Below are 13612 nucleotides of genomic sequence, written 5' to 3'. Positions count from 1 at the left end.
TGGATCGATCTTATTTCATGTTTCTAATTATTGGCTTCATCACATCTGTTAACCGATATCTACAAATGAGTCCCCTCATCGCACAGTAAAACGTGAAGCACCCAAAGACGTCTAACAACTTTGAAAATCCCAAGCAAAGTATAACAGCCAACGCCAGCAAACCATGCAATAAAAAAAGTAGCACATTATATCGTTTGAGCCCCCATTTAGTCCTTCTCCATATCCTTGGGGGCCGGGTCACTGATACCGTCCTCGCCAATGGCGAACAAGGTATCGCTCTCTGGCAAGCAGGGACTGTCGTAGATCTTGGCGATTCGCGTCTCTCCACGGCCCTTTTTCAAACTGATTCTGGTCGTGCTCGCATGTGCAATAATGTTGCCACCGATCGGCTTCTTGGGATCCGGGTTGAACATGGCGCTAGGTCCGCCGTCCACCTGGGCCACGACCTGGTTCGTAATGACGACGGCCACGCCAAACTCGTCTGCTAGGCGCTGCAGCGTTCGCATAAACTTGGCCAGGTGCGTCTGGCGGTTGGACAACTCGCCACGGCCGCAAAAGTCGGTGCGGTAGAGCGCCGTGGCGCTGTCCACAATGAGAAGCGAGAACCGCGTCTCGCACATCATCGCCGCGGCCTGATTCAGCAGCTGCAGCTGGTGGTCCGAGTTGTAGGCGCGCGCGTAGGCAACGTTGTCGAGGACCTCCTCGCCAGAAAGACCAAATCGATTGGCCACGGAAAGGAGGCGGACGGGCCGAAACGTGCCCTCGGTATCAATGTAGAGGCACTTGCCCTCGCCGCCGCCCATGTCAAAGGGCAGTTGGCAAGTTACAGCGAGCGTGTGGCAAATCTGACTTTTTCCGGTACGAAACTCGCCGAAAAGCTCGGTGACTGAGCCGGTCTCGATACCACCGGCAAGCAGCGTGTCGAGATTCTTGGAGCCCGTGGTAATGGAGATGAGTTCGCTTCGCCGCTGGTGCATTTCTGTTGCAGTGGTAAATCCCATAGGAACAAGCTTCGAAGCTGTGCACTGTTAGAATTGAGATATTGACTGACAATTGCGTCAATTACCTTCGGCAAGAATTTTGGTGGCCTTTTGTTCCGAGATGCCCTTGATCTGCTCCAGCGTTCGGCGCGGGGTATAGGCCACGGCTTCGACAGTGTTGAAGCCGCCATCGACGACCAATTGGATATCTCGCTTTGTCAGTCCAGCGATGCCCTAGATTTTCATCTTTAGTGACTCTGAGGCGAATATTGCAGCAAATCAAGACCGTAGGGATTGTACCTCGAGCGCACTGAGAGGAGTGGGAGCACCAGGGCCGCCCATCTGACCCTCCTCGCCCGTTTGTGCTTCATCATATTCCTCAGACATGTTGCACAGTTTCGTATGCAAGGGTTCAAATCTTTGGAGTACAGAGGCGACCGTGCATTGGCAACTTCAATCGCCGAGTGCGCTTCTTGAAATTAATCAGCCGTTGTTATGGCATAACGCGTTGGAACGCGCCAGGTTAGGCAACAACGCTAATTGTCCAACGCCAGATCACGTGAGCCATTCCGCCACTCTATGCTCAATACCAGCAATTATAAGGCGGAAAGGAGTAATGAATGTCTAACTAATCGAACGTGCCTACTTTGATTGCTGCGAAAAATTTATCTCAGTCCCAGCCTCGTTTTGTTGAGTGGAAGCGGAAGGGCGTCTACTTCCATGCCCTTGCATCGTTCCTTTACTACATTCACAAGCATATTTATTATAAGAAGAAATTTTCATGAAAATTGTGTATTTTTGTAGCTACAATACAAACAGATTATTAATGAAGGAAGCAAGTTTCAAGTTTCAACGCCAAGAAATGCGACATTTTGCTGGTTAAGAAATGCAAAGAGTGTGCCAAGCATCACCAGAGGCGATCATCAACAATCGTAGAAAAGGTATCGCATGCAGAACGTATCCGGAAAAAATATTGTTTAGTTGATGCTGATGCGGACAGGCTCGTGTTTCTTGGCCTTGGGCACAGTGATGCTCAAGATACCGTCCTGGAAGCCGGCGGTGACGCCATTTTGGTCGACGCGGGAGGGGAAGCTAAACGAGCGGGCAAACTCGCCAATGCTGCGCTCCGTGAGCCAGTACTTGGCCTTGTCGGTGGACGCGGCCACAGTGTTGTTGTTGTTGTTGTTGCGAGCAATGGTGTTGGAAGGCTCGCTCGCGACCTCGCTGCCATTCTCCTCCTGGATGCTGGCGTCGTCCTCATCAGACACGGTGGCCTTGTGAGACGGTGCGGGCGCGGCCTCCTCGGCAGCAGCCTCGACGGCCTTTTGGTTGTTGTTGGGGGAGGTGCCGGTGGTGTACGTCCTCTCGACCTTGCCGCGGACAACGAGGGTCTGGGGCTCGGTAAACTCGACGCTCACGTCATTCTTGTTGAGGCCGGGAAGCTCGCCATGGAGCTCGTAGGCGTCAGCAGTCTCGCGGACGTCAAACTTGGGCTGCCAGTGGCAGACGGGACCCGCCTTGCGGAAGTGCTGCTGCTGCTGGTTCTGCTGCTGCTGCTGCTTGCCGGAGGCGGGCTGGGACTGGCGCGAGTATGTGTCAAACTCGTCGAGGAGACGGAAGAGAGGCGTGAAGGAAGCCTCGCTGTTGTAGATGGTGCGGGGAAAGAAGGAAGCCATTGTAGTGGTGTTGTGTTTGATGTTGTAGTTGCTTGTTGGAACTCTGCGAGAGTCGTTGAGAGTGTGCAAGTAAGGGAGGATAGAAGAGCTTTGGTGATTGTGTTGATGTGTGATGAGAAGAAAAGTTTTTGGTCCTCTACGGAATCAGATTGGATCTTTATAGTTGGATGAGAAGCAATGTTCTCTCAGGCTACAGATGAGATTCGTCATTGTACTGGATTCTAGAATCTTGTTGAAGATGCTGGCGACTTACACGGCAAGCACGGCCGTGGTGTTTCTAAGCATGTCAGGTAGGTACGCCAGCAGTGGCCAGACTGTGGTAGAACCTGCTAGAATCTGGTGGAAGACGCTGCAAAGCTCCACTAAAACCAGTAAGGCTCTAGGTACCCTAGGTATGGCCCCCACGTTTGATTCAGCGCCCGCATCTGTTGCTGAACGAGATGCAAGCAGCAACAAGAAAAAAAATAAAAGAAGAATAAAATTTGATTATCGAACAATTATATTTACGGCCTCTTTACTTCTACTACTTTGATTTACGTGAGTAACAATGTAGCACGGCTCGGCCAGCCGGGCCAACCACTTACCTGACCAGCACATGTCCCAAAAAGGCAATTTCAACTTTTGGGTGATGCAATGACGTCACAGTTCCACGCTCCTCTGTGGAAATCTTTGTCCCCTTCGCTTCTCAAAAAAAGGCACCCTTTTTCGAGCACGAATGGCGGGGGCCATTTGGGGGTCGCCATAGAGAATACCAGTCTCGTATTGAACTTGCAGTCGCTTGCCATGGGTCGTGAGTTGCGTCATCACTACGTCCTCCCAATTCAAGAAAAGAAATAAGCTGCCTCTTGAAGCAATCAAACGTGGACCGTCATATACACAGCATTTGGCCAATGAATGCCACGCTACCTTTTGCCGGCTCTCGCAAAAGCTGCAAATACCTGGCTATGCGTCGCCACAGAGAAAATCTTCAGCCACAGCTGCAATAGCCAAGGCGGGCGGCCAGCTTTCTCTACGTGCGCGCCCACACCCCCTCCACTCGTCAAGCCACACTTATTCTGACGTCGTCCCATCTTCTCGCCTTGGAAGGGTGTTCTGTCATCGTCTAATTCCGTTCGATACGCGCGTCCGATGTCGGGCTCTCGTCATCAATCAATCTCTTCGGAGAAGCGCTGCGACTTGCAGGTACACTCCAGCCAAGTTCCGCACTGGTCAGCGCCGATGGAGGCGTCAAATCCTGCAAACGTCAATCAGCTTCACTAGCACTGCAAAAAATGATAGCATGGAGAGCTCAATGCATCATAATAGTAGTCATTGTTTTCTGGCCAAAATAGCATTTCGAATGCTCTAATTCCCCATGCAAGTTCCTTGCCTCGCCTGTGCTATGCTCATCCCACCAAAATCAATCGGAGTATGACAATGTATTACGAATCACGTATCGTTTTCGTAGCTCGACTTGATATATTGCAAGGAAGTTTGTAGTCTTCGCAAGTAAATTGCCTTGTTCATCAAGTTCGTAGTTGCTCCACGTTGCCATGGCTCATCGCGCGTTTTCATGCTCAAGTGATGTGATGTAGTGCATCGTTTGCCTGTAATTCGAAGTTATTGCCTGAGCCCGTGTATAGCCAGCTTTTGACACGTTCATGGCCGTCGGCCAGAGGCAATAAAAGCATTGAAGCCCCTCGGGTCATTCAAAGGATGTGGCGGCCGTCCAGGATTGAGGTTGATATTCATCAAACCGACGAGCCGGCGTCCGATTGAAGGTTCAAGCTCCGTCCCATCCCTAGCAATCTTGACCTCGCGATTCGAGTTCCAAGGGTTGCGCAAGCCTCGTGTGCGGTAAAAGGGCAACGGAATAGTGGACAGCCAATGGAGGTTGAATGGTTTACCCCGTGTCTGCAAGTCCTCATCCGCATCATCCGCTCCCTTGTTACTCATGACTTCGTTGTCGTCCTCGATATCGCCCTCAGTCTCACTTTCTTCAATTTCCCAGAACATGGTTCCTCGTGCCGAGTCATCAATGACGCGCCCTTTTGGAATATTATCTTTCGCTTCGATCGTAACAGGTTGTGGTTGGTCACTTTCGCTGGCAGTCTGGTTTTGGGGCGCAAATTGAATGGCTGCATTTGGGTCTTGATTGATTGCCGATGTCATTCGAGCAAATCCAAAATATTCGCCAGATTTGTTGGCAGAAAAAAATAGGTAGACATTATCGGTAGTCTAAGTCTAGTCAGCACACGAGAGAGTTTGGCGGGTCGCAGTGTCAACTTACTTTGAAAGCATTGTTCAAAAGATGCTCATTATGTGACTGAGTAGCCCAAACGCTCGTCTTGACACTCTGTACCAAATCTTCATGAGTGAGGCTTTTGAGAATGAAAAATCGGTCTCGCTGAGCGTTTGCAAGGGCGTTCCTGCTGTCCCCGCGAACGTCCATGGGCTCGGGATGATCCAATGTTTCGGGTTTGGGTGACTTGTTTTCCTTTAGTGGATCTTTTGAAAGTGTAGGCGACTCGGGGTTGCTTGTTCCATCGGCAATGACAATTGGACTCTCTGCGGCTGCTTCCGGGGTGCTCTTTCTAAGTCGGCATACTAGTCGCACGGTCTGGAACTTGGACTCATGAATAGTCTTCTGGGCTTCAACGGAAGCAGCATCTTCCTTGAAGTTGGCGAATGCACAGTTGCTCTTCGAAATCAGAAACAAAGATTGAAGCCCTGGCGCTAATTCGCAAACGTGATGCACCAACTTCATTAATTCGGTTTGTGGAGGAAGATTTCCAACCCATATGGCGTGGCCTACGCGAAACATGTTAGTTTCAGCTGAACGACATCACGTCCAGAGCGTCTTACCACTTTGGTGAGGCTTTCGTGGTGGTCCACGGACTAGATTCTGTCGTTGACGCTTGGTCTCGGCTAGTCGAGTTAGCTGTATATGTTATTGTCGAGGCGATTAGGGCGTACCTGAAGGCGATATTGGGTCTCGAAAAGATCTGTTTGTTCGGTATGACGGTCTTCGAGGTGGGCCTCGACCTTCATTTTGAATGTGTCCTTGGCTATACTGTCGGTTCATCATGTGGTCGGGCCGTTGAAGAGAATGATCAGCAAACTGAGGCGGTTGCTGATAGTATCCTGGAGATTGAGGATGGTCCATCGGATATGGAACCGGGTAGTAGCCAGAATTGCCTCGTCCTTGCATCTGGTGCGGACCATGGTGACCTGGAGGAGTGCTGGCCGTGTAGTATTGATGCATAGGTGGCTGCTGCACGTAGTACCCTGGCATCACTGGCCCTGGGTGATGGCCGACATACGGGTGATGTGGCATGTGCTGTATAGCTGGCGGTGAAGTCTGCTGGCCGTACTGTTGATGACCCCCTGGTAAAGAAGGTTGTGGGTAGCCTCCGTGAGGCAGGGAGCTAGTCATCGGTGCCATATTGAAAGGACCAGATTCAGCGGTTGGAGATAGGCCAGCGTTACCGTAGTCGAAATAATCGGAAGATGGCGTGCCAGGGTATCCATAAGAAGAATGTCGAAGGGAAGAAGAGCGTCGACGCGATGGTGGAGCTGTCGGAGGAGGCTCTTGGTTCTGAACACCGTGTTCCAATTTCGAAGCTAGAGTCTCGTCCTCTTGGTTCTCAGCCATTTCCACAGGAGTACCCAGTGGAGATGAGATATCTCCCATGATGGTTTGTCAACTATCGTGGTCAAATCAAATCAGCGACGCGTTGTCACGTTTCCTGTTGGAGACTGATAGATCCGGCTCCAGGCCGAAGGACCTATGGGTAAGTAAGATGAGAGAAATCTCAGAGAAATCTTGTGTTGAATCGAGGGAAATCGAAGTTCAATGGTAAAGCCACGGCGAGGTTGACAGGACCAAGGAACGAGTCGTCGACTGAAGAGATGCTAGCCACAATGAATCCTGCCGTATGTGAATAACGAATGGCCAGGTTGCTGCCTTGCGAGATGTATATATGTAGGAGAAGGTTGGGAGCAGGAAAAAGCGCGTGCAAAGGTGCCCAATGAGCTAATCGCGCGCAACCGGGGCTTGAGAGTGATACAGCAGGCTCTTGACGTCGAGCTCAAGTATTCGTCTAATAATTTCCAAGCCACCAGAGGTTGTGTAGTTGTAGGACATGAAGAGAAGCTCAAAACAGCGTAGAGAGTGAGCTTTCGCGCCTCCAACTTTTTCTAATGTAAGTGGGAGAAGGCAGTGGACGAACGCTGGAGCGGGGGGGTTATGGTCTAGTAGGGCTGTTCAGCCCAAGGCAGCCAACTAGAGAAATGTTAAGGCAAAACCGCTATGCCTTTGTAATCGCCGCTGAAAGAAATCGAGGTTAGCTTGGCAGGCGGTTTGTGCGGTGGAGTATGTAAGAGATTAAAAATTGAATAATGCCCAGGAGGCCAAGGTGAGAGAGCTGTGTAATGGCCTGGGGGGCGTGTGCGAATAAAACAGTGTCTGGCAAAGGACTGGACAGTAATTGACAGAGCCCTTCTTGGAGATCAGAAAAGGAAGAAATGTAACCGGAAGTGCGGGAAGGGCAACGGGATAGGCGCTTGGGAATATGTGGGATCTGCTGAAGATGGTCTGGCCCCGGCTCAAGCCCTGGTCCTATCGGCAAGGCTAGTAATCTTGTCCAACGGCTGAGCGTAGCGCAGAAGAGTATCTGGAGCGGGCCAGAGTAAGTGATGAGACCTCGTACAAGGTTTCCTGTGCGTACCAAGCCAAGTGCTGCAATCTGCCTTGCAGTTAGTCAGTAAGTTGTTCAGTTGAGAGGACGAGGATCGGTCTACTTTGCCAACTCACGTTGAAACAAGGAAATCTGGGCGCTGCGCCACGACAACTTTGCCACAGATGTCGAGCGCTTAGTTGTCTCCCCCAAGGGATTTCGGTTTGGCGACAAAACAGGCAAACAGGGTAGGCGAGTGCGATTGCGAGAAAGGGCGATGGTGTTGTGGATGGCAAAGTGGCAAAAGTGGATGTTGGTGTGAGGTTCCCCTGCGCCAGAGACAAGACGCAAATAGAATCCGATTACGACGACTATCATGCAAAGAAGAATGTAAAATCAAGCAAGAAAATAAAAAATAAGAAGCTCGGGTACGTATAAAGTGAGTCAACTGGATGTCGGCACATAGATGTAGGCAAGAGGATCTTGGCGGCCCCACAGCCGGCCTACATACGTATCTGTGGATGCTATCAACTGTGTAAGGCGCTTGCTTCCCAACTTGCTGTCTGAATATATACGGAGGGAAGCTATGAATCGAACTATTAGGTACCTAGCTAGCCAACTATCCAAATTGCTACTTGAGGATACGTAATTATCGCCAAAGAAGGATTCATCAGGTGCATGTACCGGCTACAACCTCTCGGCGGCAAACGGCAACGATTCACAGACTATCACAGTATAAGCAGGGTGTCATGGGTATTGATACATGGCAGTCCACATTGGCTGGCAGGATTCGTACAGGAGCCTCCACAAATCAATTCAGCGAGAACCGCCAAATATTTGACCCCCAAACCCCGTCCCATTGTGCAGTGATGTTGTCTCTTTTTTTTTTTTTGTTTTGCCACTCATGCACATCCAGAAACGTCTCGGGGCAAAACCGGGGGTGTGCTCCAGCGGTTCCACTATACAAGCCACAGCAAAAACCGGTTCTCGAGCCCGCTTTCTGGTTTAGAAAGTGAAAGTCTCGTACGAATAACGCGTGTCGTCGGGTCCACGATTGTCATGTCGGGGCAATTAGTATGGGGTTTTTGTTCATGTGTCCTTTTTCATCGAGACACGCCTTGTGGCTTTGCTGGGGCCAAGCTGCCCAAAGATTGGCGTTGAGGGGCTCCGAGCACATTCTCGACTCCAGCATAACAGGGCAGTCCAAGTGGCGAACTTTTGAGTGTTTTCGACGTCGAAGCCACCTGGTGGCTCAAAGAACTTTGTGTGGCTGAATTTGTTGTCAGTCAACAGTCAGCAAACGGGACAAGGCGAGAAGCGTTGCCCTGACTTTCGCTTGGAAGCAGTCAATGAATTGTTGAGACTAGCTAAAAGCAAGTTGCCGCTATGTGCATTTGTAAAAAGCAGAAAAGCAATAATTAATGCCGAGCGGGAACAGCGACGTTACAGTACGTTGGCGTGCTGGGGTTGGGGATTGGGCCAGGTTCGACGCAATTCCATCATACCGGCCGATGCACTCATTGTACACAATACCGGAGCGATCGGCGAGCCAGCAGCGACACTTTCACGGGGCTGCAAAATTCGTTGACCAGCAGATGCCCGGAACGTTGCAGAGGGCAGGATAATTTTTACTGTGGCTGAAGCTGCATGACGAGAAGACACTGCATCAAGGACAGGGGTGGAGCGGGTGCGAATGGCCCAATTCTGGCGACCTGGCTTGCTGCGGTACCAGTCACATTTTCATGCACTTCCTTTTAGCCAGTTGATCAATGGCCAACGTTAATCCCAGTGGCCTTCCACCTCCGTGCCTCCCTGGCGTAGCCTGGTGTGGCGCCGGACCCTGATAGATCAGCCCAATCCCCATCATTTTGTAGCTGGTCATGGGCTTCTGTGGTCCCATGGTACCAAGTATCGTTGTTTGCGCTTGCTTTCTCGGAGCGAACATGACAATATCATATCGTTCCATGTTGGTTTTCCTTGGCCACGAAAAAAAAAAAAAGGACATGGTGCAATCACATGGGGTCAACAGTCCCGCCTTGATAATGACCGCCAACTGGGTGGCAAACCCCCCATTAGTTGCCTAGTTATGCGCCGAGCTGTACAGAGTAGTAGCCACCCGTCATATCGCGCACAGCCCTTGACAGCACATGCATCCTGTCCACGATGGAGGTCTGATAGTTTTCCATGGTGGACAAACCGCCAAAAAGACAAAACAGCATCCTACACAAACTTTAAGAGAATAGGACGGTATAGACGCCGATCATGATATCATCATGGCCCAAGCCATCTGATCAGTGATTCACATCGTGGCATGACTGACGCCTCATTGTTTTGTTACTAAGCTGTCTTGAATGGGTGTGCAGCCGCGAATGCACCAGCACAGCAGGCTGACAGCGAAACCAGGGCACATGCTCGGGAGCTGGTGTGTTATTAGGCTGCACGCCCCCTCCAGAGGAATAAGAGGAGCTGGACCCTTGATTTTCTTTGGAGGGGGGAGGTAAAGGTTGAAAGGGCAAGGGTCGTACTTGTAGGTCAATTGGTGTTGAATGTCTGCTAACAACGCAATCAAAGTACGTACGGCAGAGATTGGAACAAGTCACGCTAGTAACCGGAATGAATGCTCCGGCGCTCAAGAAAATACGACTACCAAAGATTGAGACAAGAAAAATCCATCTTCTGGAAGCTGGGCTAGACCTAGTCCCCATTGATTCAAAGGAGGCAATGTAAAGGAATTGGGCGACCAGCAAAAAAAAACATGGCAAATGGGTAGGAATATACAAAATGAACAATGAATCGACGCCATTTTGATTGATCACGACTGCAAAGAGCAAGATTCTTGAGCTCATTATGAGCAAGCATCGAGTCAGAGTACCTTGGTTTTGATGGCTTCGTGAACGAACTGACGGCTGGGCAATAGTCTAGAACCCAACTCCACAAGAAGAACAGAGAACAGAGAGAAAAGATGAGTAGTCATATACCCACCGATGAAGTGAAAAACTTCAATATATCCTGGATTAATAATTCTTTTCCCCGTGCACATACCTGGTGTTCGTTGCTTTCCAACTTCAATTCCCAAGAGAGAAGAGATCCACAGAGAAGCGACCCACAAATGTACTAAGCACACATCCCTCCTCAGCCTGACTTTATTAGTATGACGACATAGACTTTTCACTACCCACGCCCAGGACCCCGAAAACGCCGGGCTGTGGGCAGGGGAAAAAAAACCCAATTCAAGAACCAAGAATTTCAAGATTTCGATTAGATTTCCCGGTGATTTCTCACCGCACCGCCACACTCTGCTTTTTTCTTCTCTCGAGTTGAGTCACGATTACGCAATCCCCTATTAATATGCACTTATGAAAAGGCCTGAGCCACATCCAAGGTCAAGCCACGAAAGGCGTTGAACCGCCACAGCACGGGCTTGTTTGTACTTGTGTGAAAAGCAAGGCTTCGTTCTAGGTGGTTCTTGATCATTCTGATCGTGTTCGGGGCAATGACTTGCAGGTGCACGTGCATTGGACTTTTCCCCTTGTGTGCTTTTTTTTTTTTAATGCTTTGAGAGAAATACTCTTTCTAGGTAAAAGATCTCTTAAAAGAACTCTACTTCTCGGTAAGTGTCCGTCTCGAAGAAGCCGAACTCGACATTGACCGAGAAAGGAAAGCGGAAACATTCTAGCCACGTAACTACCCTTACAGTATGCCTGGGCATAAAAGATCCACGCCTCAGCCACCTTCGACATGACTACGTGCCGGTACGGAAGGCCTTGGCTCCGGCTCCACTTTTGACCGCCAGGGCCGCCCACCTACTGGCCTTGCAGAACGGCCAAGTCGGGTGTACCGGTACGGAGGAGAACAAAGAGGGCGATGAAGTGGATGAAAAGGTCCAACTAGAATAATGCCGGGCTTTGCCTTGGTTCCCGCGGGGTGGCAAATTTTGTTTCCCTTTTTTTAGTTTCCAAACGGGGATTGCGAAGCGAAGCGAGGTCACGCTGGCCTCTTCACGTTGTTGAATAAGCTACTTTATCACTGTCTTGCGTAGCCATCGACCCCCCCGCTGCTATAAACGCCACAAAGCTTTCTTGGTGCTACCTTACGAACCGCACGTTCCCCCCGAACCCCCCCCCCCCTCGCGCGAAAGAATGCGCTGGCTGCGTAAACGGATTCTCGGAACTGAAGCTCGCTCGAATTCGCCCTAGCGACTAGCAAAGTTCAGGTGTCTGTGTGATGTCAAGAGGTCTAGTTTGAATCTTGTGTAGATGCTAGCGGAAACTTCCAGGACCAGCCGAATCACTTGTCTCAAGCGCATATATACAAATCGTTAGATCAGACACAGTCTAACACAAAACGACGGCAGTTGACAGCTCAACTAGTCGAGATTTCATACGATTAGCACAAATGGTTCCATTACTTCCAGGATGCCCAGAAGCATGCCAATCTTTGGGCCAGTGCTGTTATACAGGGTAGTGATGCACTGACGGGATTTTCCATTGCCTCCCGCCCCCCCCCTCCGAGCCTCCGGATCCGCGGGGACGCTATCGCCGGGAGCTAGCCTGGAGTTGCTAGAAACGATGCGACAAAGAACGCATAAAAAGGGCCCCAAGGTTTTTGTTCCCGGCGAAACAAGAGCCAAGCCGGCATTCCCGGAGGATAGCAGATGGACCGGCGCGGACGAACTACTCTGGTTGGGGGAAGCCGAACCCGACAGTGCGAGTGAGAAGAACTGAACCAGACTAGATTGATCATGTATCCTTTTCTAACGAAGTTAAACGAAGCACGGCCTGCCCCCACAAAATGGTGCCGACGCTCGAATACAAACATGAAGTGAAGGCCGCGATCTCCTGCCGTTTAGTCCCAAGATGATCACCCGGTCACCATGATATCGTCACAAGACGTGCATCTACGACTACCTGCATCTCGTGCCAATGTGCCCTACAGCCAACCAGCCAGAGAGGGCTGTCTCGGCACCTGAATCACCGCCGGAAACTTTTTCTATCATCTCCGAGTTCGTATCAAAGCGAGTTAACCTGCAAACCAAGAACTGTATACTCCGGACTGACATGACCACAGCTTCAGGACGGCCTCTGCAAACGGCCAAGCACCAATTGTATTATACGTATGGAATGCGTAGCGACTGTACACGTGCATCTCAACTCTTAATCCTTCTTGAGTGGCACAAATACCTCCTCGATACCATTCTTGGAGACAATAAGCATTTGGAGCGCGTCACCAACCTCAATGTGGCGCTCCGCCGCTCCGTCAAACGCGTCCTTGATAATCGTCTCGACCTGCGGGCGGGTGAGGGGCTCGCGCGGACGCTCCTGCAAGTCGTGGCCGGTGCCGCTTCCCGGAATGTACTGATTGCGAAAGTTGACCTGATTGTCGAGGAAGGGCATGATGAGGCTGGCCGCGGCGCCGCCGGCTCGGCACTGCTCGCGCTCGTAGCTGCCGACCGGGTCGTACGAGTAGATGGCGCCCTTGCCCTCCTCATCAAGACCGCCGAGCAGAGCATGCGTGTAGTAGGGAAAGAAGCGCTTCTGGTAGAGAATCGTCGATAGGCGCTTGGCGCAGGCGTTGAGCGTCATGGGCTTGCCGTGGCGGTAACGGTAGATTTTGCAGATGGTGTCGAGGCGGTCGCGCAGGGCGTCGCCGTCGGCCGCGAAGCCACACACCGAGAGAACAATCGTGGCGTCGTCTTGTGAGGCGTTGGTGCCGCCAATCTTGAACACCTTGGGCGCCATGCGCGAGTTGATGCTGTATCCGCTCGTGTGTCGTGTGTCACCGGCCATGATGCTGAAGTCAGCGCCGGCGATGCCGAGCGTTGAGCCGCCATTGTCAGTGTATCTTAAGGGGAAAGTCAGCGACAAGCTCTTCCGTACCCATGGTGCTGCCTGCCCAGACTTACGGGTTGAAACGGTGCTCGCGGGGCTCGCCAGCTTGTCTGGGGACGTCGGACAAGGCATAGTTGGGGCCATTCAGGACCGGGTTTTGGCTGAACATGGCCATCGTGAATGTGTGTGCGGAAGCAGGAGCTTTATTTAGCTAAGAAAGATGCCGGACGGTTATGATGGAGGTGCTGCGTGGATAGAATCGATGGCTTGGTGATGAGTCGGGACAGTGTTGCGCAAGCAGGAGGAGCTTTCTCACCACCTGTGAGGCTGCTCAGACCAGCTAGCGCACGCGTACAACTGGAGCCTTGCCACAGGTGCTGCGTTTGCCTACGGCGCGCCACATACGACCAGCCACGCGGGCACTGGAGAGCTTCCAGCCACTGAGCCAGCCAACCAGCCACACCCAAATG

General features: G+C 51.3%; 4 protein-coding genes across 4 annotated transcripts; all 4 read right to left on the bottom strand.

Annotated features, from left to right (window-relative positions):
* Positions 1–206: 206 nt before the first annotated feature.
* On the bottom strand, positions 207–1367 carry BBA_02058 (putative RAD51 protein; the record flags this gene model as incomplete). The annotated part of the gene is made up of 3 exons (XM_008597155.1): positions 207–1018; positions 1067–1214; positions 1281–1367. 3 exons carry the CDS (start codon positions 1365–1367, stop codon positions 207–209), a joined length of 1047 nt encoding a protein of 348 aa, XP_008595377.1.
* Positions 1368–1957: 590 nt separating this feature from the next.
* On the bottom strand, positions 1958–2656 carry BBA_02057 (heat shock protein 30; the record flags this gene model as incomplete). Its single annotated transcript, XM_008597154.1, has 1 exon — positions 1958–2656. One exon carries the CDS (start codon positions 2654–2656, stop codon positions 1958–1960), a length of 699 nt encoding a protein of 232 aa, XP_008595376.1.
* A 1638-nt stretch (positions 2657–4294) lies between these two features.
* BBA_02056 (YT521-B-like splicing factor) lies at positions 4295–6329 on the bottom strand (the record flags this gene model as incomplete). The annotated part of the gene is made up of 4 exons (XM_008597153.1): positions 4295–4873; positions 4926–5446; positions 5501–5563; positions 5612–6329. The coding sequence occupies 4 exons, from the start codon at positions 6327–6329 to the stop codon at positions 4295–4297; spliced, it is 1881 nt and encodes a 626-aa protein (XP_008595375.1).
* Positions 6330–12467: 6138 nt separating this feature from the next.
* On the bottom strand, positions 12468–13317 carry BBA_02055 (proteasome A-type and B-type; the record flags this gene model as incomplete). The annotated part of the gene is made up of 2 exons (XM_008597152.1): positions 12468–13155; positions 13217–13317. 2 exons carry the CDS (start codon positions 13315–13317, stop codon positions 12468–12470), a joined length of 789 nt encoding a protein of 262 aa, XP_008595374.1.
* Positions 13318–13612: the final 295 nt, after the last annotated feature.

The sequence above is a fragment of the Beauveria bassiana genome, assembly GCF_000280675.1.
Source record: "Beauveria bassiana ARSEF 2860 unplaced genomic scaffold BBA_S00004, whole genome shotgun sequence".
Lineage (NCBI taxonomy): Eukaryota > Fungi > Ascomycota > Sordariomycetes > Hypocreales > Cordycipitaceae > Beauveria > Beauveria bassiana.
This window is presented reverse-complemented; position numbering and strand designations above follow the sequence as displayed.